Genomic DNA, 26,982 nt, shown 5'->3' with positions numbered 1-26,982 from the left:
GCCCAGCTAAATTAGAATCAAAGATTGGCAGGCCAAACTGTTTACGGAACGAAGAGCTGCCTTTAAATTAAAGATAGTTCAGGTACAGTCGAGGTATGTTCCCATGAGGTAGGACAAATAAAGCTAAAGCCTCCCTCTTGAGGAAAGACAGCGAGAGAGATGAAGCTGACTGTTGTCAAATAGAAATACAATTGAGAACCAGGCTGAACATAGAAAGTTCAAAGGGGGAGCCAAAAAGGAAATTCAGGCAAAGTGAGAGTATGAGAAGAGAATGGCAGCTAGCATAAGTGAAATCCAAAGTTTTCTACAGGCATATAAATAATAAAAGTTCAGTTAGAGGGGGGGAATGAGGCTGATTGAGGACCAAAAAGGGGATCTATGCATGGAGGTAGAGGGCATGACTGATGTACTAAATGGGTACTGCCAAAGTCATTGGAGGTAGTTGAGACACTGACCAGGCTAAAAATTGAGAGAGAGAGCAGGCATTAGCAAGGCTGGTAGTGCTTAAACTTGCTAAGTGAACAGGACAGGATGGGACACATCTGAGGATACAGAGGGAAGTAGAGGTAGAAACTAGAGTGATTGGTCATAATCTTCCAATCCGGTTTAGATGCAGGGTGATACCATAGTACTGGAAAATTGCAATTGTTACACCCTTGTTCAAAAAAGATTGTAAGGATAAATCCAGCAACTATAGACCAGTCGATTTAACCTCTGTGGTGGGAAAGATTTTTAAAACATTAATTCGCTACAACATTAACAGTCACTTGGATAAATGTGGATTACTTAAGAAAAGCCTGCACAGATTCTCTAAAGGTAAATCGTGTTTAACAAACTTGATTTGAGTTTTTTGATGAGATAGCAGAGGGTTGATGATGGGTAATGTGGTTGATGTGTATATGGACTTCTAAAAGATGTGTGATAAAATACAACATATTATGGATAAGAAGGAGCAGTCGAGGATAAGAGTAATTAATTTGGGGAGGGCTAACTTCATTGGAGTGAGAATGGACCTGGCCTAGATAAATTGAAATCAAAGGATGGCAGGTAAAACTGTAACTGAATAATGGCTGCTTTTAAAGAGGAGATGGTTCATGTACAGTCAAGGTACATTCCCACAAGGGGGAAAGTTAGGGCAAATAAATCTAGAGCTCCCTGGATGAAGAAAGAATAGGGAGTAAAATGAAGAAAAAGGCTGCACATGGCAGATGTCAGTTGGATAATATAATTGAGAATCAGGCTCAATACAGAAGGTTCAGAAAGGAATTGAAAAAATAAATGAGAAGCAAAGAGAATATGAGGAGCGATTGGCAGTTAAAATAAAAGGGAATTATTTAGGTATATAAATAGTAAAAGGAGGAGTGGGGCCAATTATAATATGCATGAGCGGGATTTATGCCCATGGGGTTCATGGCTACTAAATTGAGTACTTTGCATCTGTCTTTACCAATGCAGATGATGTCATGGTGAAAAAGTAGGTAATTGAGACACTTGATAGATTTAGGGAGGAGTATTAGATAGACTGGCTGTGCTTACATTCGATAAGGTGACCAGGACTGGATGAGTTGCATCCAGGATATTGAGGGAAGTGAATGTAGAAATTGAGGCAGCACTGGCTACAATTTTCCAATCCTCCTTCGATACATGGGGGTGCCAGAGGACCGGAGAATTGCAACCTGTTACACCCTGGTTCAAAAAAGGGTGTGAGGCTAAGTCCAGAAATACAGGCCACTGAGTTTAATCTTAGCGGTGGGAGGAGTTTTTATAAATGATAACTGAAGTCAAAATCAGTAGCCACTTGGGCAAATATGGGTTTTTTGGTGAGTTTTTTGATGAGTTAACAGAGAGATTAAATGATAGTAATGTGGTTGGTGTGGTGCACATGGACCTCCAAAAGGCATTTGATATTGTGCCACACAACAGACTTGAGCAAAGCTAGAGCTTGTGGAATAAAAGGGAGAGTAGCAAATATGGATATGAAATTAGCCGTGTGACCAGAAAGAGAGAATATTGATCAACGGTTGTTACTGGACTGGAGGAAGGTTTATTGTGATGTTCCCCAGGGAGTCAATGTTAACGACCCTTGCTGTTGATATATGTTAATGATCTGGATTTTGCTGTACAGGGCACAATTTCAAAATTTGCGGATGACACACAGGTTGGAGGTATTGTGAACTGTGAGGAGGATAGTGTTGAATTTTAAAAGGACACGTTGGTGGGATGAGCAGACAAGTAGCAGATGTAATTTTAATGCAGAGAAGTGTGAAGTGATTCATTTTAGAAGGAAGAATGGGGAAAGGCAATATAAAATAGAGTACAACTCTTTAGAGCGTACAGGAACAGAGGGACATAGGGGTATATTTGCACAAATCATTGAAGGTGGCGGGTAGTTGAGAGAGCAGTTAATAAAGCATAAGGGATTCTGGACTTTATAAATAGGGATAGAAAGTACAAAAGTAAGGAAGTTATGTTAAACTGCATAGAATGCTGTTTCGGCCTCAACTGGAGATTTGTGTCCATTTCTGGGTATCAAAACATTTTCGGAAAGATGTGAAGGCATTAAATGTCAGCTTAATCACAAGATTCTGAGTTTGAGCATAAAAATCAAAACTGATGCTAGTGCAGTGCTGATGGAGTGCTGCATTGTCGGAGGTGCTGTGTCTCAGATGAGACATTAAATCAAGGCCCCGTTTTCCTGATCAGGTGGATGTAAAAGATCCCCTGACACTTTTTGAAGAAGAGCAGAAGAGTTATCGCTGGTGTTCTAGCCAATATTTATCCCTGAGTCAACATCACAAAAAAACATATTAACTACTTATTGTCACATTGCTGTTTGTGGGAGTTTGCTGTGCAAATTAACTCTCGTTTCCTATGTCACAACAGTGACTACACTTCAAAAAGGAGTAAAGAGCTGTGAAGCACTCGATGTTGTGAAAAGAGCTGTATAAATTCAAATCTATGTTTCTTTTATTAGAAAGGGTACAGAAAAGATTCACGAGAATGGTTCCAGGCATGAGGAACTTCAGTTACATGGTTTGGAGAAGCTGGGGCTATTTTTCTTAGGGAAGAGAAAAAGAGAAGAGAGGAGATTTGATATAGGTATTCAAAATTATGGGGTCTGAACAGAGTATTTAGGGAGAAACCCCATTAGTGGAACAACAGAGAACCAAAGGATAGTGATTTAAGAAAGGACCAATAACCAGTGGTTAGGCTCTGCAATGCATTGCCTGAGAGTGTGGTGGAGGCAGATTCAATCATAGCTTTCAAAAGGAACTTGAATAAGCACCTAAGGAGGGAAAATGTTCAGGGCCATGGGGAAGTGGCACTTGCTTGGTTGCTGTTGCAGAGAGCTGGCATGAACATTGTGCCAACTGGCCTCCGTCTAACCCTGGAATGGTAACTACTTGATAATGGGAGTAAAAGAGTAACACATGTTAAGGACAATGTTTAGTCATTTTCTAAACAAATACAGTCCCCACCACTTAGACCACCATCCATGCTCTTCATGGTCAATGCATCATTGGGCAAATAATGCAAACCATTGCACAGAAGTCCATTACAAAGGGTCAGCTATTTTGGGTAGTAGTGGATCAGATTATTGTATTACACGCATACATATTTCATATTACTCAATAATTGTTACATTTAGAGATTCCGCTACAGTGGAATAATGTTGTCTTCAAATTTATTTCTCTAATTGTGAGCAGCAGAGGTCCCAGGAGCATTGGGTTTCTCTTGGCCGCAGCTGTCGATTTAGAATTAACATTATATAAATATTTTGTTATTTTAGCAAGGACAATTTGGGCTTAGAGTGACAGCTGTTTCCCAGTCTCCATTTATGTTTAATTTAATGTTTGAATTTAATATTTTTCAACTTTATTGGGTTCAGGGCATTATTACGATATCAATAAGCTCATTCAAGACTTGAAACATTATAAATGTGAAAACAAGCATTTTTTTCAAAAGTTCACAGCAGACACAAAATCTCATTCAATTAACAGGACAGTTTAACTGTTAAAGCAATTTGTAAGACTGAGGAAACCACAAGTGTCTTGAAAATTGAACCAATGGAATGATCTAAAAATAATAATTCTGTTAACAAATTGTTGATTTCTTGCTCAAATACCCAAGGACAAGAATTTATAGGTGCACTTTTACGGTCCGCGTATAGTAGGCCCAAGTGCATTAACACCAAAGCAACCATTAATTGGCGGGAGCTTAACCAGCGAAGTTGAGTGAAACATTCATAATTGACTGTTGTGTAACGATAAAGAAACTAGAACCATAAAATGGTTACAGTGCAGGAGGAGGCCATTCAGCTCATCGTGTCTATGCTGCCCCTCTGAAGGAGCAATTCATCTAGTGCCACCCCCCTGCCTTTTCCCTGCAAATTTTCCATTTTAGATAATGATCCAATTCCCTTTTGAAGGCCTCAGTGGCCTCCACCACGTTCTTAGGCAGTGCATTTCAGATCCTAACCACTCCCTGCATGAAAAGTTATTTTTCCTCATGTCCCCGTAGTTTCTTTTGCCAATTACCTTAAATCTGTCCCCTCTGGCTCTCAATTGTCTATCAATGGGAACAGTTTCTCCCTACTTACTCTGTCCAGGCCCCTCATGATTTTTAATATCAGATCTCTCAGTCTTCTCTTCTCCAAGAACAACAGCCCTAACTTCTCCAATCTTTCTCCGAAACTGAAGTTCTTCATCCCTAGAACCATTCTCGTGAATGTTTTCTACACGCACTAATGCCTTCACACCCTTCCTAAAATGGGGTGCCCAGAACTGGACCTAATACTCCAGTTGAAACTGAACCAGTGTTTCATACAGGTTTATTATAACTTGCTTGCTTTTGTACCCTATGCACCTATTGATAAAGCTCTAAATGGTGTATGCCTTATTAACCGCGCTCCCAATCTTTCCTGCCACCTTCAATGTACATACATACCTAGTCACCTCTGCTCCTGCATCCCCTTAGAATTGTACCCTTTATTTTATATAATTTCTCTGCATTCTCCTACCAAAATGAATCGCTTCACACTTCCCTGCATTAAAATTCATCTGCCACTTGTCTGCCCAGTCCAGCACCCTATGTCCTTTTGAAATTCAGCACCATCTTCACAATTCATAATACTTTCAACTTTCATGTCATTTGCAAATTTTGAAATTGTACCCTGTACACCAAGGCCTAGGTCATTATTATATATCTGGTAGGTATATCTAATACTAATCTACACTTGGTCAGTTTAATCATTTTTAATTTTAAAAATAAACTGTTCAGTTGTGGAACTCTGCTTCTTACCCTGAAATATTCTGTAACCACTGGAGTGTAGAAAAGCAATCAAAATTATTTATCCTAAAAGAATTTTTATATGGAATGCTTAAAAAGGCACCAAATTTAAAATTTATATATATATATATTGCCCCTTTGTGAAATTTCTTTTTAACTCTGTTGTCATTTGCGTATGAATTTGGGAGCAGTGGAATTTCATATCGTGTTATTCCATAGTGGAAGCAGACAGTTGAGTTCACAACCATCTATTCTGTCGCCTGCTTTCTCCACACCCCCTTTCCTGCTCTCCCCACCTTCCCGTCCCCGCCACAAAAAGCAATGTCTACAAATCTGCATAGTCAGTTCTGTTGCAAATGTGTAGCATTGGGTTGCTTTCAGTAGCCATGTTTCAAACTAAGTCTGTGTATTGTTGATTCAAAGCTTCTGTGCTGAGTAGGCCTTCTTTGCAATTGAGGCCTTTATTGAAAGTTGAAGTAAATGGGTTTTGAATCAGCTTAATAAATGTTTCCAAGCTTTCGATCTCCCTAACACTGCAAAAGTAATTACACACTAAAAAACAGATATTACCAGATAGCTACTTTAATTCCAAAAACTCTTCTGAATTAAGGTTCTATTCATTAATTCTATTTGACAAAATCCTCAAGAAATTTGCTAGCAAGAGAAGTTTTGAATGTTAAAAATATCTTCAGTCAGTATCAGTTCAAATCAAAAATAAGAACAAAATGGGATCAGGAGTTGGTTCTTAGGCTGGAGCATTTTATCTCTGCAGTTTTCAGAGTAATCTATTTGATGTATTCAGATGATAGCAAGAATGTGAGCAAAATACTAAATTAATTATGCTATCCCAGAATTTGTTATTACTGTGTAGTCATGTTCAATTTCTGGTTTGTTTCTATATGCACATGTAACATTTCTCAAGGTGTTAATAGTTTGCTGTTGATCATAATGAAGGTCGATTTGTCGTAGTGAAAATTATATCAGCTAGAGATATAGTGTCATATGGTATGTTGACTGTTGTGTAAAACAAATGTGTTTGATGGAGACTTTTATCTTTAAATACCGTGTTTTTTTACTTCCTTGGAACCAGCTCTTTTAAGCAGTAAAATGATTGAAAACAGGAAGTTCACATTGGCATTGTTGCTGCAGAACTGCATCCTCACCATTTATGGAAATAACTGCATGTTTGTTCAGATTTGTACCAGCTGTATCTTCTTCAATCATGTGCTATATGAGTGTCCCCTTAGCAACCACAATTTCACTAGTGAACATAAATCTAAACAGTTAGAATGGTCCCTTAGTACACAGCTTTCATCATAACACAACTAATGATTTTCTTTCCACCTTTAAAAAGATGTGTTTTCTTGCCATTATGTTGCGAGGAGAGCATTTCTTTAGGTCTGCCTCCTTGAACTTCTAAATAACGTATTAATATTTCTGAAAAGTTTAAAATGACTGGGGGATGAAGATTGGAGACGTGATTTTTAATAACATTCAGATATTACATTGCAGATGTGCCCTTATTTTTGTGTTCAGCTGCCTTCTAAACTTTTATCTCATGGGTTATCAGTTCATACTGTATTGTAGCCTTATACAACAGGCTAAGCTGTTTCCATGCTGCATATTTTTAGACTAGTTCTCATTAAAATCATGTTATCACAGTGTCAAAAGTGCTGTTAAAAGTTTACTTCCTAATCGTATAGCATAACTAACATTTGCTATTTTTTGTATTTTCTCCCCTTTTCAGGGAGCCTTTGGTGCTCTTCAGAAGATATGTGAAGACTCTGCTGAGATTTTAGACAGTGACATTCTGGATAGACCTCTCAATGTCATGATTCCTAAATTTCTGCAATTTTTTAAACACAGCAGTTCCAAGATTAGGTAAATTTAATTCGTGCTCGTATGATTTTGATATTCAAGCTGTCCATAATTTTTTAACTCTTTGCAAATAATCTGACTTACGTGTTGTTTATAAATTTTAAAATATTCTGGTATCCAATTAACAATGCTACTCTTGATGTTTTGTTACAGCCTTACACAACTTATTAATTTTCTCTTAAACTTTTGTAAACGTACAGTCTTTTTGGTTATATTTCCCTGCTAATCTTATAAGATTAACCTTGTCTAGTTATAGCCCATCTCCCATTTTAGAACATGTAGGGTTACACCAGACAAAGAACAGAAATATGAGTAGAAGTAGTAATGGGACAGTTGGCCAGGAAACTGAAACAGGTATTTTGAGAAGAACATGCCCCAAGTAGGTCAAGCTTTCTCGCACCTTCTCCCACACAACTTGGAGATCCAAGGACTTGTTACTTCAATATGCAACATGTTTAATTTTCAGGCACTTTTTAAAATAAAAGGGATCTATATGCTGTATGTGTGCTTACTACTAAACAACACAAAAAAAATTTACTTTAACTTGTCATTAATTTACTTTAACTTGTCAAGACTTGGGAGTATGTAGCCCTTTACACTAGCTATTTTACATCCAAAAAGTTTGACCATTGTTCTCAAAAATGTAATAGTGATTAAATGCATTTCTGCAATCTCATCTTGTTAGAGATTTATTCTTCAGCTGTCCCTTGTGTGTGAAACGGAACTTGTGTCACTTAAGACCATAAGACAACTATAAGATTGGACTGTTTGTTTTTTTATAAATGGAATTCCCATTTGTCAATGAGTTTTGAAGCTTTAGACTTTCTAAAAATGTATTGTGGGGTAATGTATTAAATATACAATTTTACATGCAAGCAGGGATAGAATATTGAAAGTGGATGGAGTGGGAGAGGGGAAATCATATTCAAAATTACCATCTTGAAGGGTTTCTTTCTTCAAAAATGGTAGAAATGGGATAGAACTTTACGATTCTTCCCTCAACTAAGCAGTTCAAGCTTCTTGGTCAACTGCTGTTTGTGTCACCCATTTGGTTTGTCTTTGTTCCTGGTCTGGTTTGTCCTTTACAAATCCAGCTTTGCCTCATCTCTCATCCTGGAGCAAGCTGAATCTTTTGAGATTGAAATTATGAATCTTGTTACAATTTTTTCAATATTCCCACTTTCTGTATCCACATCTATACATGCATGACATGCATGTAAAAATTGTGTAATTAATACATAGTCTATTAATTATAAAACTCAGTTATAAAAAGTTGGTTTATTTATCAATTCCATAAATTCTCAGATTGTGCAGGTTCAGTTCTATAAGAAGCTTACTGTCTTTGTCTTTTTAATGCAGAATGACAGTTTATTTACCTATATTACTTCATATCTCAAGGAAGAAAACAAAAGTGAACATCAGGGGATATTCAGAATGCATTTTTCTTGCAGTCTTGAGGATTGCCTTGTTTTCTGCCCATTCTAGCCTCGGGGTCAGATGTGAAGCTTTCATGACTTGAAGTGAATAATGCCTTTTGACCAGCTAGGCTTTTTAATTTGTGATCGTTGTTGAATAAATTTAACTTAACTCCTTTTAGCAGAATGACTAACTTTCTCACAGTCAGAGTTCAGATTGCAGTATGATGTAACAATAGGTGGATAGACACAGCAGTCATGCTGTTCAAGGAAAGAGGGTGAGGAAAAAATAGGTAACTAGGCCAGTTAGCCTGATATTAGTAGCAGGGAAAATGTTCAAATCTATCATTAAGCATGCTTAGAAAACCACTATGATTAGACAGAGTCAACACAATTTTATGAAAGGTGAAGTTCTGGCATATCTTAGCTTTTTTTTGAGGGTGTAATGAGCTTTTATTGCAAGGGGGTTGTAGTATAAGAGTATCAAAGTCTTGCTGTAATTATATAGGATTTTAGAGAAACTACACATGGAATACTGTGTACTGTTTTGGTCTCCTTGCCTTGGCGGAAGTGCAACAAACATTCAACTAGATAAAGTCCTCGAGTGACAGAGCTTTCCTATAAGGAAAGGTTGAATGGCGTGGACCTATATTCTCTGGAGAATGAGGGATGATCTCATTAAAATGTAGAAAATTATTAGAGGGCTTGACAGATAGAGGCTATTTCCCCTGGCTGGAGATTCTACAGTTCGGGGCCATCGTCTCACAACAGGGGATCGGCCACCTTTGGAACTGAGATGAGAAGTTTCTCCCTTTAGTAGGTTATGAATCTTTAGAATTCTCTATCCTAGAGGGCTATGAATGTTCAGTTGAGCATATTCAAGATAGAGATTGATAGATTTGGGGGGGCGGGGGGGAACTAAAATCGAAGGACATCTGATTGAGCGGGAAAATGGAGTTGATGTATGAGCCATGATCTTACTGACTATTGGAAGAATGGGTTCAGGGGTTCTTACGGAGTTAGTGGGTAACTCATTAATTTGTTCAAAAAATAGGTTTAATTAAACAAAATAAATTTGGTAACCTGAAGCATCTTGTTTTCTGTTCTTTCTTAGTTTGACTTTTTAGTTTATAATTCTGTTGATCTCTGGAGGGGGGGTTACAGTTGAAGATGGCTGAATTTTTAAGTACTTCCAAACTAACAGTAATCTATAATTCAAATTGGAAACGAGGCTTTTTTAAAAACAGATAATTGGTTGCGAACAATTTTAGAAATGATTAACAGGTTACAGTGGGAAGCTTGTAAATTTGACAGATATAACTGAATTTGAAGTCACATTTTCTGATACAAAAATGCTGTAATGCTTTTAGGTCTCATGCTGTTGCTTGCGTGAATCAGTTCATCATCAGTAGAACTCAAGCTTTGATGTTGCATATCGACTCTTTCATTGAGGTATGTTTACTTTTACATTTCGAAAAGGATTGTTGAATGAATATTTTTAAATCATCATAATTATTAAATTCTGTCATTTGTGAACCGTAGTGATATAATCAGGATTACTGACATGGAAGCTTTTCTGATCAACCATACAAAGTGCTGACCAAGCAAGAGTTCGTTCAGTCATTAACCCACTGTTTTTTTTTGTAATTGAAGTTGGATGTGATCTTTTCTCCCTAAAACAATTTTTTTTTATACTTGATGTTAAAGTTGTAAAATGTTTACTGTTAATACTTTGTCATTTGAGTAGTGTATTTACAATTATAATCCAGGATATGGGTTGCTTTTAATGGAAATTCTGTAATCTCATGTACTATAAATAAAGTAAAATCTATTTAGTTACGGTAGTCTAAGACTAAGCTAAATTGCAGAATCCAGCCCCATAATCTCATGTAACAAAAACGGATTGAATTTATTCAGTCACTGTAAACTGTTAAGCCATATCTATTGTAAATACCATAAATCTCAACGTATAAGGTGACCTGGAGTATAAGACAGTCCCATTTTTCCAGCTCCAAAAATCATGTTTTTCCATATACTTGGTGTATAAATCGGCCCTCTTTGAGCTACAACATGCAATACCTGCATTAGTAGTCAGTCTCAATTTTTCACCTCACAAATGCATGCTTCACTTAGCAGTACCTTATAATTGGGTGCAAGATATCAATCTGGCGATACAAACTATTTTGCAAAGATGTGCGGGAGTTTAAGTCACGCCCCCTCAGATGCTGATGACATTTCAAAATGACAACCGCCCACACCCATGCTGGCAGTTCACTTTTTTACACTTGGCGTCTAAGTTGACTCCTGTTTTTGAAGGGATTTTTTTGCGGTTTCGAAGATCAGTTTACAGGCCAACATCTACGTTAGGCATCCTTTTGAGAAATCTCAATGACCGCCAGTAATCCATTTATTTTTGTGCTCATGCCATCTCGTGCTATAAGCGTGCACTTGGTCAACTAGACTTGTTCTGTGTTTGATTCTCTCTCATCATATGGCTGATTCAGATGTAGAGCAACAACTATACTTTTAAATCCAGGTCATTAAGCCAGAGTCCGGAGTGGCAGAGTGTATTATTAATGTCTCCTTTGTATTTGTGAATTGGGCATTGAGTTGTTATATGTTCCGTGGCCACTTCTGGATGACCACGGTTGCACACAGGATAGTTTCAAATTTTCTGTTTGTGCATCAAGTTTCTGTACCTGCCATTGTCTGTGTGGTTGTAGTTTAGGATTGCTCATGAGCTTCATGGAACATCAAAGCCAGGGATATTCTGTTTTGCGTCTTTCCTGAGGTGTTTTGAGTTCTTGTGAACTCCATTTACCTTTCAAAGCTGCTTCAGGGTTGAAGGTGCAATAAGGTTGAGGAACATTATTGAAGTCCTGATAGATGGGTGACATTTCATTATCCTCAATCCATTGAACATCCAGGAGGGTGTGGTGTCCTGGCGAGTGATTTGCGACAACGCGGGGTGGCAAGTGTTGAGGTTGATTTAAGGGTCCCAGTGATGCAATGCATTACAGTTTTCAGCTGGACACCACCAAGTCCAGGGTGGCTACTTCAGGTCCAAGCTTAAGCTCAAAGGCAATGAATCTATCACCCTCATCAGTGCTTATGCACCTATATTGGACTCTGAGGGCGAAGTAAGTATTCAGCCAGCCAGATGCAACTCTGGCACAATTATGCCATCACAGTCAAAGATCATGCTTCTTGGTGATTTCAATGCTAGGAGACAACCATGCCTTTTGGCTGAACACTGTTGGGAAGTATACACTAGGAAAGTCCAATCCCAACAGTGTACGCCTCTTTATTCTGTGTGCTGAACACAATCTTATGGTCACTAACACCGTTTTCTGCCAAAAAAAAGTTTCAAGACATTCTGGTAACATTCAAGTTAAAGCATACTTAATAGGGTATGTGATGGTCAGGACCAGGGATTGGAAAAAAAGTGCACATTATATGTGCTATAGTTATGGCTGGACACGACTTTTTATTCACTCATTATTGGTGCTTGAGGTGGGCCCCCAAAAGGAACTGACAGGAATGGAGAAAATTCAAGGTTTCTGGCCTGTCAAATGGCACCAAACTCAAGGAATTTAATGAGAAAATGCATCGGAAACCACAGGAATGGATAGGCATAGTTATAGCGTAAAGCAACATTCAAGGGGACTGGCGATAATTGAAGTCCACCATCACTCATACAGAAATCCTCAAGACGCACCACTAAAAGACACCAAGACTGGATTGATGTAAACAATAAAGAAATATGCAAACTCATCTATTGTAAATGGATGGCATTCCAAACCTGCCATCAGAATCCAAGCTGCACAGAAAAGAAGCTCATCCATCAGACGAGGGGAGGAGAGGCAGTGGTGTAGTCTTGTGTCATTGGATTGGTATTCCAGAGACCCAGGGTAATGCTCTGGGGGACCTGGGTTCGAATGCCACCATGGCAGATGGTGGGATTTGAATTCAATAAAAAAAATTCTGGAATTAAAAGTCTAATGATGACCATGAACCCATTGCCAATTGTCGTAAAAAGCCATCTAGTTCACTAATGGCCTTTAGGGAAGGAAATCTGCCTTCCTTACCTGGTCCGGCCTACATGTGACTCCGGACCCACAGCAATGTGATTGACTCTTAAATGCCCTCTGGAATGGCCTAGCAAGGGCAATTAGGGATGGGCAATAAATGCTGGCCTAGCCAGTGACACCCACATCCCAAGAAGGAATAAAAAAAACACAGCCAAAGCTGAAGTTTAATGAAGAACCCGTAATTTGAAGAACAAATGATGGATAGGGACAGCTGAGAAAATTCAACTCATTGCAGATATGCATGATCCACGCCTTTTTCAAGTCGACCAAAGAGATCTATGAACCCTCAGCACACGGACCAACCGACAAGATCCAAAAATGACATGACTCTTCTCAAAGACATGAAAGTATCGCCACAGGAACATAACATAAGAAATAGGAGCAGGAGTAGACCAATTGGCCCCTCGAGTCTGCTGCACCATTTGATACAATGATGTTGTAAAGAACCTTTTTAATTTTTCTTGGACTGTCTTTAAAATCTACCATGACTGCAGTTGAAAGTCATGTTTGCTGGAATAGGATGAGGTAAATACCTACAATGTTGCTATCCTGGAACATAGAGTGCCATAAGAGAGCCGGATGGTGCCAGAAAGGAGTTCTGGACTAGGGGGAACTGCCTTTAATTTTAATTGGATCCTGACCAAGTGATCAAGGTAACAGTGCAGGCAGAACAGCTCCCAGCCTGCAAAGAGGGATGGCCTGAAACCCCTCTCCCCTGTGTTTGTAAAATTCTAGCAATTCTGCCATATTAGCTAGCTGGCTACCCCTCACATCTCTCTAACCTACTTTCTCTGAAAACCCCTGTCAAGAGGAAAAGGGGGAAAATCACCAGTAGGGACATTGAAAAGCAAGTTTTTCAACCAGTGAACCACAGACTGAAAGTGCTGGGAGACCATCTCATGTCATCGTCAACAACAAGGGATTTGGAAGACATAAATCAAAATAAACCCATCTAACCCTGTACTCCAGAATGGTGCTATTGACCTGTTTTATCTCACCCTTAAAATCCGTGTGAGTGTGGGGTCGGGGTTTAAGACGGGGTAGAGTTTAAGTTATTGAGTTAGAAGTTAGCAGTTCATATTTCTTTCTTTTGCAACTAGTTAAAGACAATTTGTTCAATAAACAGTTATTACTTATTAAGTTTGCAAACCTGGTGCTCGTATTCTGTTAACCTAAATTAAACGGCTAGGTAGAATTGGGGCAATCTGGTGGTTTGGTCAAACTTTTCACATTTGTTGCAGCTTGGGGAACAGTGGGGTTTGATATCTATATCTCACTATCCCCAGTGAGTCATGACAATGCCTAATCTGATCGTGGCTTCAACTTCACTTTCCTGCCTGCCCCCACAACCTTTGATGCCCTAGTAGATAAGAAATCTTAACTCGGCTTTGAGTATATTCAATGACCCAACCTCCATTGCTCTCTGGAGTGGAGAAATTTGAAAATGAATGACCCTCAGAAAGGAATTCCTTCACATCTGTCTTAAATGGGAGGTCATGTATTCTGAAACTGTGCCCCCTAGTTCTAGACTTCCAACAAGGGGAAACGTTGTCTACCTGGTCATGCCCCGTTAAATCTTTTATGTGTCAATAAGATCACTTCTCATTTTTCTAAACTCCAATCAGTGTAGGCCCAACCAGCTCAATCTTTCTTCGTATGACAACTCCCGGAATCAATCTGAAAAGCCTTTTCTGAACTGCCTCCAGTGCAAATTTATTTTTTCTTTTAGTAAGGAAACCACAACTGTATACAGTACTCTAGGTGTGGTCTCACCAAAGCCCTGTACAATTGTAGCATGACTGCCCTACTTATATACTCTATCTCCCTTGCCGTAAAGGCTGGTATTCCATTCAACTTCCTAACTACTTGCTGTACCTGCATGCTAACTTTTTTGTGATTTCATGTGCAAGGAATGGTGGGGTGGTAGATAGTGAGGGGGATAGCCTTAGATTACAGGAGGATATAGACGGCCTGGTCAGATGGGTCGATCAGTGGCAAATGGAATTTAATCCGGATCAGTGTGAGGTGATGCACTTGGGCAGGACAAACAAGGCACGGGAATACACGATGAAAGGTAGGACCCTGGGAAGTACCAAGAATCAGATGGAACTTGGTGTGCATGTCCACCGGTCCCTTAAGGTAGCTGGACAGGTAGATAAGGTGGTTAAGAAGGCATATGGGGTACTTGCCTTAATTAGCCGAGGCATAGAATATAAGAGCAGGGAGGTTATGCTGGAACTGTATAAAACGCTGGTTAGGCCACAGCTAGAGTATTGTGTGCAGTTCTGGAATCCGCATTATAGGAAGGATGTGATTGTACTAGGGAGAGTGCAGAGGAGACTTACTGTGATGTTGCCTGGGTTGGAGAGTTTTAGTTATGAGGAGAGATTGGATAGACTGGGGTTATTTTCCCTGGAGCAGAGGAGATTGAGGGGGGACATGATTGAGGTGTATAAAATTGAGGGGCAGATAGGGTAGACAGGAAGGAACTTTTCCCCTTGGTGGAGGAATCAATAACCAGGGAGTATAGATTTAAGGTAAGGGACAGGAGGTTTAGAGGGGATGTGAGGAAGAATTTTTTCACCCAGTGGTTGGTGGGAATCTGGAACTCACTGCCGGAAAGTGTGATAGAGGCAGAAACCCTCATAACATTTAAGAAGTATTTGGATGTGCACTTGTGATGCCATGGCATTACAAGGCTAATGGAAAATGGGATTAGAATAGTTAGGTGCTTGTTTGACCGGCGCGGATTTGATGACCCAAAGGGCCTTTTTCTGTGTTGTAGACCTAAAAAAAAAAACCTTTTTTTAATTAACGTGCAGGTGCAGCAAGCAATTAGGAAGGCAAATGGCATGGTGGCCTTTTTAGCGAGGGGATTGGAGTACAACAATAAATCTTGCTACAGTTGTACAGGGTTTTGCTGAGACCACATCAGGAATACTGTGTGCAGTTTTGGTCTCTATGTTTAAGAACGGGACACACTTGCATTGGAGGCAGTACAGTGAAGGTTCACTAGATTGGTCCCTGGGATGAGGGAGTTGTCCTATGATAGGTTAAGTAAATTGGGCCTATATTCTCTGAGTTTAGAAGAATGAGAATATAATGCAGGAAAATGTGAGGTTATCCACTTTGGTAGGGAGAACAGAAAAGCAAAATATCGTTAAAATAGAGAGAGACGACAGAATGCTGTGGCAAAGGGATCTACTTTCAAGAACACGAGAAGTAGGAGCAGGCGTAGATCACACAGCACATCAAGTCTGCTCTGCCATTCAATATGATCATGGCTGATCTTGGGCTTCAACTCCATTTTCTCATTGAAACCTACAAAATCTGAGGGGGCTTGTTGGCTAGATGCTGAGAGATTGTTTCTGCCAGTTGGGGGTGGTTCTAAAACAGGATAAGAGGCCAATCATTTATGACTGAGATGAGAAATTTCTCCACTCAGTGTTGTGAATCCTTGGAATTTTTTTACCCCAGTGGTTGGGGATGTTCCATTGTTGAATAATTTAAGGCTGGGCTAGGCAGATTTTTGGTGCCTCAGGGAATTAAGGAATATGGGGAGGGGGCAGGAAAATGTTGAAGCCCAAGGTCAGCCATGATCATATTGAATGGCAGAGCATGCTTGATGTGCTGTTTGGTCTACTTCTGCTCCTACTACTTGTGTTTTTGAAACCAGTTCCCTTTATTCTGTTGTGTCTCTCTATTTTAACAATATTTTGCTTTTCTGTTCTTCCTACCAAAGTGGGTAACCTTGCATTTCTTGCATTATACTCCATTTGTAAAGTTGTGCCCACTCACTTAATCTATCTGTGTCATTTTGCAGACAGTGTCTTCCTCACAACTTGCTTTTCTATGTATCTTTGTATTGTCAGCAAACTTGGCTAGAATACGCTTTGTCCCTTCATCCAGGCCATTAATATAGATTATAAGTAGTTAAGGCCCCATCACTGATCCCTGCAGGACTCCACTAGTTAGTTTGCCAACCTGAAAAAGGCCATTTATCCTGATTTTCTAGTTTCCTCTTAGTTAGCCAGTCCTCTATCTGTGCTAATATATTAACCCCAACACCATGAGCTCTTACTTTTTATGTGGCACCTTATTGAATGCCTTTTGAAAATCCAAATACACTGTTTCCTGGTTCCCCTTTTCTCCTGCTTGATAAAATGTTCAGAGAACTCACTTTTCAAACACTGTTTCCCTTTCTCAAAACCATGTTGATTTTGCTTAATTGTATTATGATTTTCTAAACATCCTGCTACTGCTTCCTTAATATTGGATTCCAGCATTTTACTAATGAGAGATGTTAGACTAACTGGCCTACAGTTCCTGACTTTCTGGTGTCCCCCCCCTCCTTTCTTGAATAGGAAACTGTTAGGACCTTTCCAGAATCTAGTGAAGTTTGGAAGGTTACAACCAATGCACCCATAATCCCTGCAACCACTTTTAAGACTCTAGGACCCTGGCCATCAGGGTAATTGTCAGCCTTTAGTCCAATTAGTTTTTATCATACTCTTTCTTTCACAGTATTAATTGTTTTAAGTTTCTCACTCCTTTTTGCCCCTTAATTTTCTACTATTCTTGGGATGCTATCGTGTAGGTAGATACAAAATTCTTGTTCAAAGTCTGCTATTTCCTTGTTTCCCATTATTAATTCCCCATTTTATCCTCTAAGGATAATGGAGTAAAAAGAGATACTTGTGACTTGAAAGCAAAAAGATAATGGCTTAATTTTAATATTTCGATTTTGGTTATGGGGAGAAATGTGCATCTGAAATGTTTAGGTAGAAACTTTTAATCAGTTTATTGAGAAAGCAACCAAACTTGCCTATTGTTAAGATCCTAGACCAGACCACCCCACCCCCCCAAGGTTTTGATACAATCTGGTCAGGGACGAATAACATTTTGTTTAAAGTCGCCAAAGTTTGAGATTCAAGACACTTGCTAAGAGAATTAATGCCACAAGATTCCATAGGTTTTGAACAAACAAAAACAGAATTTACTGTACAAGGTCAGAAAAGTAAACAATTTACAATATCTATCTTATACCCTAACATTCAGGGTTAATATGAGGTAAATGTGAATTAACAGGCAGGCTGTGGTGGAACACACCACATTACATAACCAGTGGCAGATGGGACCGAACCAGATCTCACGGATTTCTCAACAAACCACCCGGGCATCAGTGAACACTGAGAGTCAACCAATCTTGTTGAAACTCTGTCTCTCGCAAAGGATTCCAGTCTTAACTTTTGAAGATCCTGCCTTGCAATTCTCTCCAAGTCGCTCCACATCTGACAGCATCTATGACAGCCAGCCTCGCAGGGTTTTAGTCTAGTCTCCCAAGATTCTGTTACCCTGGATTCTCGAGTATGCACTCGAACACTAACTCAGAAGCACAGCTTCAGGACATTGCTGCTCCAAAAAGGGTAGCTTCACCCCAAATGCCTGTAGCACAGTTGCCAACCTACTGCTGCCTTCTTGGATCTTCAGGGCTTCCCCTGAGCCCTCTTCGATCGCTGCCAGGGCTCCTCCTGAGCCCTCTTCGATGGCTGCCAGGGCTCCTCCTGAGCCCTCTTCGATGGCTGCCAGGGCTCCTCCTGAGCCCTCTTCGATGGCTGCCAGGGCTCCTCCTGAGCCCTCTTCGATGGCTGCCAGGGCTCCTCCTGAGCCCTCTTCGATGGCTGCCAGGGCTCCTCCTGAGCCCTCTTCGATCGCTGCCAGGGCTCCTCCTGAGCCCTCTTCGATCGCTGCCAGGGCTCCTCCTGAGCCCTCTTCGATCGCTGCCAGGGCTCCTCCTGAGCCCTCTTCGATCGCTGCCAGGGCTCCTCCTGAGCCCTCTTCGATCGCTGCCAGGGCTCCTCCTGAGCCCTCTTCGATCGCTGCCAGGGCTCCTCCTGAGCCCTCTTCGATCGCTGCCAGGGCTCCTCCTGAGCCCTCTTTGATCGCTGCCAGAGCCCTCTTCACTTAAAGTCTGCTAACCACAGCCGTTTTCCTGCCAGGAGCCTCTTTCTCTGTTCCTCCCTTTTTAACTTGACTGGGACCTCTTTCTGTCCATGTCCCCTGTCTGGGACTCATCCTTTGGGCCCTCTCCGTGTCCCCTCTCCCTTTGGGACCTCTCCCTGTCCCTTTTCCCTGCCCCCTGGCGATCCGCTTATGGTCACATGATCTGTTTGCGCCATTTTCCTCCTTTGTGCCCATCCTTGGCCCAAAGAATTCAAAATGCTGAACTGCGCCTCTGCAGCCCACTTCCGGTCTCCACATGCATAAAAGCCCTGAAGTCTGGTGGGACTTGGAGTTCCCGACCTCTGCTCTCGATGAGAAGTTAAGTTGGCTTTCATAATACTATACTTTCATAATTACTTTTTTGCTGCTTTGGGTTGGCGACGACAGTACTGAGTTAGTCAGGAACATCATCAGGATGTACATTTGCAGTAGCAAAATTTTCATTTATCTATTTACAGTGCAATAAATGTATTTGTAACTTCAGTGATAATCTGGAGTAGAAGATCAAACAAAGTCACCTTGTATAATCAATAAGCCAAAGTATGGTATTGAGGGCTTTTTGTTTAATCCTTACCACTCTAATAATTACCTAGTTATTGGAAAGGTAACGACACACCTAGTCATGGGGAGCAAGGGCTCTCGTACACAAATTGGGTTTCCAACTCTGGTCAACTGGAAATCAAGTCTCGTGACATTTGTGCCAGCCCACAAATGCATCTGTGCAAACATATTTACCAGAAAATGGTCTGGTGTTTTTGTTGAATTATGGATAATTAGCAGTTTGTTGAGTCTTTGCGTGCGTAAATAACTTTCCAGTTTTCTTTCATGCCCTTATTAAAGAACAATCCTTTACAAATTTGTATTTGACTGATCTCGCTGTATGTCTCAGGGCTGCATGATTTTCTTTCTAGGTGTTAAACCTGCCAAAAGAAATGCAGAAATTTTTGGAAACGCTCCAACTCTGGAAGGTTCATAACCTTTCCCCAGCACGATCTGGAATACCGAAATATCTTTCTTTCCAATCGCCAGACGATTGAGCATCCATCATGGCAAACCAACAGGCAGCCCAGAAAGGTTGTACATGAGTGGTCTGTGATGCTGAAATTGCAATAGACTGAAAATCCAAATGGATTGCAATGTCTATTGTTATTATCTAGTCAGAAAGCAGCTGCTACTTTTTAAAAAAAATTGTTTTACAAAATCAGCTGCATGTCCTGGGCCTATTGTAAGTGGCTATTAATGTCTGCAAGGCTGTTGCCTGTCAAAACTTTAATTTGGCAAGAAGTATCTAGATGCTGGTGTCGTTTGAACTGAGAGGAGTGCTGCTTCTAAGGCATTGAGCTCATTCCCCTATAGTATTTGGAGAATGAGACAAAATTCCCAGGACCTGATGGCCTAAATCATAGGGCTCTAAAAGAGATGGCTTCAGAGGTACTGGATGCGCTGGCTATGATTTTCTAAAATTCCCTAGTTTCTGGAATGGTCCCAGCAGATTAGAAGTTAGCAAATATAACCCGACTATTAAAGAAAGGAGGGAAAGAGAAAACGGGAAACTACAGGCCAGGTAGCCTGACACCAGTTTTTGGGAAAGTGCTGGAATCTATTTTAAAGGAAGCCTTAACAATGCACTTTGAAAATCATAATATGATCAGACTAAGTCAACATGGTTTTATGAACTAGAAGTCCTGTTTGACAAACTTGTTGGAGTTTTTTGAGGATATAACTAGTGGAGTAGCTAAGGGGGAACCAGTAGATACAGTACACCTGGGTTTCCAAAAGGCGTTCGATAAGATGTCACACAAAAGATAATAGGCAAGTTGAAGGCTCATGGAGTTGGGGATGATATATTACTATGGATAGAGGAATGGCTAATGGCTAGGCAGCAGAGAGTAGGCATAAATGGGGCATTTTCAAGTTGGCAGGCTGTGACTAGTGGACTGCCGCGAGGATCTGTGTTCAGTCCTCAGCTATGTAGAATCTATATTAATGGCAGGGAGACAAGGAGTAATGTATCTAACTTAGTTGATGTTACTAAGCTAGTTGGAAGTGTATCTGGTGAGGAGGACAACATCCTGGAGGTTACCATTGACCAGATACCATGGCTACAAGAGCAGGTCAGAGGCTAGGAATCCTGCAGTGAGTAACTCACCTTCTGACTCCCCAAAGCCATCCCACCATCTACAAGGCACATGTCAGGAGTGATATGTAATACACTCCACTTGCCTGGATGAGTGCAGTTCCAACAACACTCGAGAAGCTTGACACCATTCAGGACAAAGCAGCTCACTTAATTGGCACCACATCCACAAACATTCATTCCCTCCACCACCCCAAGCACAGTCGCAGCAGCGTGTACCTTCTACAAGATGTACTGCAGGAATTCACCAAGGCTCCTTAGACAGCACCTTCCAAACCAATGATCACTACCATCTAGAAGGACAAGGGCAGCAGATAGATGGGAACACCACCACCTGGAAGCTCCCCTCCAAGCCACTCACCATCCTGACTTGGAAATATATCACCATTCCTTCGCTGTCGCTGGATCAAAATCCTGGAACTCCCTAACAGCATTGTGGGTGTACCTACATCACAGGGACTGCAACAGTTCAAGAAGGCAGCTCACCACCACCACCATCTCAAGGGCAGTTAAGGATGCTGGCCCAGCGAGTGACGCCAACATCCCATGAATGAATTTTTTTTTCAAAAAAGGACACGGGCTGCAAAGAGATATAGACAGATTAAGTAAGTAGGCAATAAGATGGAGTATAAAGTGAGAGGTTATTCACTGGGCATAAGAATAGAAAAGCAATACTTTTAAAAAGCTTGAAACTTGTAAATGTTGATGTTCCGGGAGACTTGGGAGTACTTGTACAAGGAATATAAAGTTAGCTTGCGGGTACAGTAAGCAATTAGGAAGGCAAATGACATGTTGGTCTTTATTGCATGGAGTACAGGAATAAAGAAACCTTGCTACAATTGCACAGAGCTTTGGTGAGATCAGACCTGGAATACTGTGTTCAGTTTGGTCTCCATATTTAAGGAAGGATATGCTGTGTTGGTGGAATTTTAAAAAAGTTCACCACATTGGGCTCTGAGATGAGAGGGTTGTCCTATGATGAGACACGGAGTAAATTGGGCTTATATTCTCTGGAGTTCAGAAGAATGAGAGGTGAGCTCATTGAAGCATGCTTCTGAAGGAGTGTGACAAGATAGACACTGAGAGGTTGTTTCTGCTGGCTGGAGAATCTAAAACACAGGCACAATCTCAGGATAAGGGGGTGATCATTTAGGACTGAAATGAAGAGAAATTTCTTCACTCAAACGATTGTCAATTTTTGGAATTCTCTACCTCAGAGGGTTGTGGATGCTCCATCATTGAATATATTTAAGGCTGGGATAGGCAGATTTTTGGTGCCTCAGGGATTCAAGGGACATGTGGAGTGGGCAGGAAAGTAGAGTTGAAGTTCAAGATCAGCCATGATTGTATTGAATGATGGAGCAGTTATGATCTTCTTGTGTTCTTGCATGTTCTAAAGTTGATTAATGTTAATTTTCTCAATGTATAAGGCCACCTTAAAATGGAAACATTACTCTTCTAAAGAATTGCCATTCCTCCTCACTACATCCAACACTGGTGTCCCTTGTGCTGTATTTTTCTTCATATACTTAGCTCCATTTTAACCTTTTTTTCATATGGTGAGCACTAAAGGACTAAAATATCTTACAGGAAATGCCTATTATAGAATTTGAAAGGGAAGTCATACTGATACAACTCCTTGACGTCATGGTCTATTAAATGGATAATGTTACTGTTTTTTCACCTGTATATTGGGCTGGTGAGGGTGCATAGATTGACTTTTGAGGTATTTGCTACATGAGGAAATTGAGCTGATTAACTTGCAAATCCTTGCTCTTCTATTGCCTCGTTAGTTATTAAATTCAGAATGAAAAATAAGTTGTAAATTTTCCATTTTCAAAATGAATAATGAGCTAATGAGGTGTGGAATGTAGTTTTACTGGCACAAGTCACATATTTTTATGTAATAAGAAACTCAATATAAAGATTTTGTTGTCCCAAGAGTGAGAATTTAGACTTCATGCTTTAGTTAAGACCTCCTTTATTGGGGATGGTGCAGTCTTCCTCATAGAATTTCAGTTAACTTTTGCATATGTTGTAAAACATGATCAGTGTTAAAAATAAATTTCTAATTGACTGCATAGTCTTTGGTAAAGCCTGGAGCTGTTGATTGACATGACAGAGGATATAATTAATAACACTCTGTAGTATGTTAACAGCAGTGCAGATTGTTGTAACACTGTTTACTCTGAGATTTTATTTTTGAAAGCTCGGGTGTCTAAATTGCACTTCAAAGTAGATAAATATTGAATTGGAGCATCGGTAGCTGGAAATGTATGCAAATTAAAGGAAACTTGAATTTAAGCCTTGAGAACTGTACCGGTGTGTGTAATAAAGCCTTAGCGATTGCTGATTTTTTTTTTCAAAAAGTACACATGGCCCAACCTGGTGTAACTGACCAGGAAACAAGGTGGTGACTCAAAGCAGAAGAGTTTGATTGCAAGTAATAGATTTATCACATGACAGCTGAGAGTGACCAACTGATCACTGAAGATACTTGTCTTGCTGCAGTACATAAATATTTTATTTAACAAAATTTAATGAAACCTGCAAAATAAAAGGTTGAAACAACATGCCAGTTTTTCTTGAATCTAATGGTAATTTGACCCTGTACATAGATTTTTCAGACTCATGGCTATTTACTGTTAAGGCTTTATTCAAATAAAAATTTTTGTTATATTACTTTTGAAAACTGCTTAGCTTAATTACACAGCTTTGTATTTCTCTATCTTTTGAGTCATCCCATGCAAGCTTCATTTTATTTCAGAGGAGTGTACAGGCAATTGCATTAAACACTATCGGGGCTGGTTATAAAACATTTTAACGTTTCCTAAAATATTCTAAAATATAATATAAAAATTGACAGGATGGATGGATGAGTTCATGAGGGTTGTCTGAATCAAAGATTCAGCAAACTAAACCTTTAGAGGAAGAGATGGTTATTATGCAATATATAAAATATGTAGTTCTAAATATTAAATACTATTTCTTTAGAACTTGTTTGCATTGGCTGGAGATGAAGAATCTGAAGTGCGGAAAAACGTATGCCGTGCACTTGTTATGCTGCTTGAAGTTCGGATGGATCGCTTGCTTCCTCAGATGCACAACATTGTTGAGGTGAAAACTACATTAAAACACACTCAGCTTGTTTTATTTTGCTTTTCACAACAGCTATACTTAAAGCAATTAGCACTGAGGCATTTTGGGTTGTCCTGTCATTGTGAAAGGTGCTGTATAAATACAAATTTGTCTTAGTCTTTCTCAATAGTCTGCCTAATCTGTTTTCACTAGTAAATTACAAGCACTTTATTTTTCTGCATTTTCTTTAGTCCTGGTAATTTGTTCCATGAATACCGACTTTTGAGAGTAATTTTGTTTCCTTTTTAAAAAATTTAATCTTGTCCTCAAGTCATGCCACCAACTGATCTTTGATTACTTTAGAAATATTCTCAACTTCAAATTTTAAAATGGAAGCCTACTTTTATGGTATAAGCACTGTTATATGTAAAATGCAGTAATTCTTGATATCCGGTTATGCAAGTTACCCTGTTAGTTAGTATCTTGATGGGTCGATTTATTTTGCATGGTGCTGGATAGAACTGTTCCTTTCAAAGCCAAATTCTATAATAAATAGCTGCATATTTAAATAATTAACCACTGGAAGTTTTTTTCTGAAGCTCGACTTCCAGCTTTCTTCCAAGATGTTGAGTATTACTGATATTGAAGGCATTATTTTACTACAGTACATGTTGCAGAGGACACAGGATCAAGATGAAAACGTAGCATTGGAAGCGTGCGAATTCTGGCTAACGTTGGCTGAACAGCCCATATGCAAAGATGTACTTTCTGGACATATGTCTCTGTGAGTAACTGTTTGTCAGTGTAAGAACATTAATATTTAATGTGCTAATACTTACAAAAGCCTTTTCTATTGCTATGCAAACCTACACTAGCTCTCTTTATTGAATTAGCAATCTGGTAACTGAAAGTACTGATCCCTTTGGGTTGTCTTCAAACAAATAATTGGAAATTTAAACCTTCCATTGAAATAGGAACCTTACTGTAGTATTTTAGGATTTTTCATCTGGCGAACACGAGAAAGAATTGACATTTATATATTGCCGCAAAATTTCCAATAGCAATAAATTATTTTTAAAGTTGACCAAACACCCTGGCCAGATTTTCTTTTTCAGTAAAATACTGAAAATGTAACCATTTATTGGCTATTGAGAAGTTGGACTTTATCTCCCTCATGTACATATTTGCTCAGAATTAATACCAGAACGAGCTTGAGAAGATCATTTGGTATTGAATTGTATTACTTTGTTTAGTTAAATGCGCATCAGGCTCCAAAAGACTGTGTTATAGCTGCATGATCTAACTGCAGTGTGATTAATGAGCTACAAGTTAACAGGAATTAGAAATTGAGGTTAGCTGACACTTGGAACATTAGGAAATTGTTCTACAGTAGGGAATGTGTTTTGCAGATGCAGGAAAGAAAGGTGAGGAAAAATTCCGAGCTGGATTCAGTGTCTTTGGAATTGTAGGGTATCAGAAATCTTGCCAAAGCTGCCTTTCAACAATCTCGTGGGCTATACTGATGCACTATGTAGCATAATGCTGATCTCTGCAGCAGTATAAAAGATGTTGCTGGAGACTGAATAGCTGAGTAACTTATCAGCTGTAGTTGATGCAAAACTGCAGTCGGTAGTGAACATGAGGAAATTCGCTGGGCGTTTTGGTCATGATTAGCAGCTATCTCCTATTTTGGAATGCAGTTATTCCTTTGGAATTCCTTATCAATACCTTTTGAAAGTCCATTTATTTGCCAAATCACTGTTCCTTCAAAAGAACTCAATGAAATTTGTCAGGCACAAATTTTCCCTTACAAATTGGTGCTCTCTATCTCGTTTAATATGTATTAAAAAAGAATGGTGGCAAAATTCTAAATGGATATTAGAAGGCTGTATGATACAAAATCACATTGACATGGCCAAAAGTTCCCGAGTCAATTGACAAACTGCAGCATGGCCAGGGACAATTCCAGCAGACCAAAGGCAGTCATGAGAAAAATTATTGAAAATGTAAACCTTAAAAAAAAAAGCCTTTTGGGGGTGAGGAGCGGAGGTAAATCCCAAAGACGTAATGTGGAGTTGCACAGTGATGTGGAACAGGGACATAGGCAGAGATACTCTCGCATCTTCCTTTTCCTTCTCCTATCCTCTTCCTTTCATCAGAGATAAAAGCAAAGAACTGCGGATGCTGGAAATCCAAAACAAAAACAGAAATACCTGGAAAAACTCAGCAGGTCTGGCAGCATTGGCGGAGAAGAGCACAGTTGACGTTTCGAGTCACCACCTTCAACACCACTTTGTCCTTTTGTCAGTGACATCTTTTGGTTATCTCCACCTATTACTGGCTTCTTGTCCCAACAACCCCCCCCCCACCTCCAAACCAGCTTATATTTCATCCCTTTCCTATTTTTACTTTGGCCTGTTGAAGGGTCATGAGGACTCGAAATGTCAACTGTGCTCTTCTCCGCCGATGCTGCCAGACCTGCTGAGTTTTTCCAGGTATTTCTGTTTCTATTTTTGTTTTGCTCTTCCTTTCATCCCTCTTTCCAGCCCATTTCATCTGTCAGTTGTGGGTCATTTGGGAGCACATTTGCCTCTGAGTCAGAAGGTTGTGGATTCAAGCCACACGCCAGGACTTGAGCACAAAAATCAAGGCCAATACTCCAATGTAGTACTGAGTGTTGCTGCACTATCAGAGGTGCTGCCTTACAGAAGGCATGTTATACTGACCCATTCTGCCCCTCGGTTGGACATAAAAGACCCCATGGCACTATTTCAAAAAGGAGTAGGAGAGTTATTCCCAGTGGTCTGGACAATATTTATCCCTCAATCAACATCACAAAAACAGATTATCTGTTCATTATCGCATTGCTGTTTGTAGGAGCCTACTGTGTACAAATTGGCTGCCACATTTCTTACATTACAACAGTGATTACACTTCAGAAGTACATAATTGGCTGTAAATGGCTTTGGGACGTTCTGTGGTTGTGAAGGATGCTATATAAATGCAGATCTTTTCATTTTCTACCTATGCCATCTATCCCCTGTCTTCTTTCCCACCCTCATTCAGTTATCTCCCTGCCCACTGACCTGCT

General features: G+C 39.8%; 1 protein-coding gene across 4 annotated transcripts in view; it reads left to right on the top strand.

The window, feature by feature from the left end:
• The window catches only part of tnpo1 (transportin 1), a 192,949-nt gene that overhangs the window by 103,172 nt on the left and 62,795 nt on the right, over positions 1–26,982 (top strand). For all 4 annotated transcript variants that reach the window (XM_078564104.1, XM_078564093.1, XM_078564123.1 and 1 more), the window contains exons 6-9: positions 7,037–7,170; positions 9,953–10,034; positions 23,808–23,930; positions 24,557–24,675. In XM_078564104.1, the coding sequence (XP_078420230.1) occupies positions 7,037–7,170; positions 9,953–10,034; positions 23,808–23,930; positions 24,557–24,675 (458 nt within the window). The remainder of the gene's footprint in view (positions 1–7,036; positions 7,171–9,952; positions 10,035–23,807; positions 23,931–24,556; positions 24,676–26,982) is intronic.

This window comes from Cetorhinus maximus, chromosome 2, assembly GCF_964194155.1.
Source record: "Cetorhinus maximus chromosome 2, sCetMax3.hap1.1, whole genome shotgun sequence".
NCBI classification, from domain to species: domain Eukaryota; kingdom Metazoa; phylum Chordata; class Chondrichthyes; order Lamniformes; family Cetorhinidae; genus Cetorhinus; species Cetorhinus maximus.
Note: the sequence above shows the minus strand (reverse complement) of the source record. Positions and strands in the feature narration are given on the sequence as shown.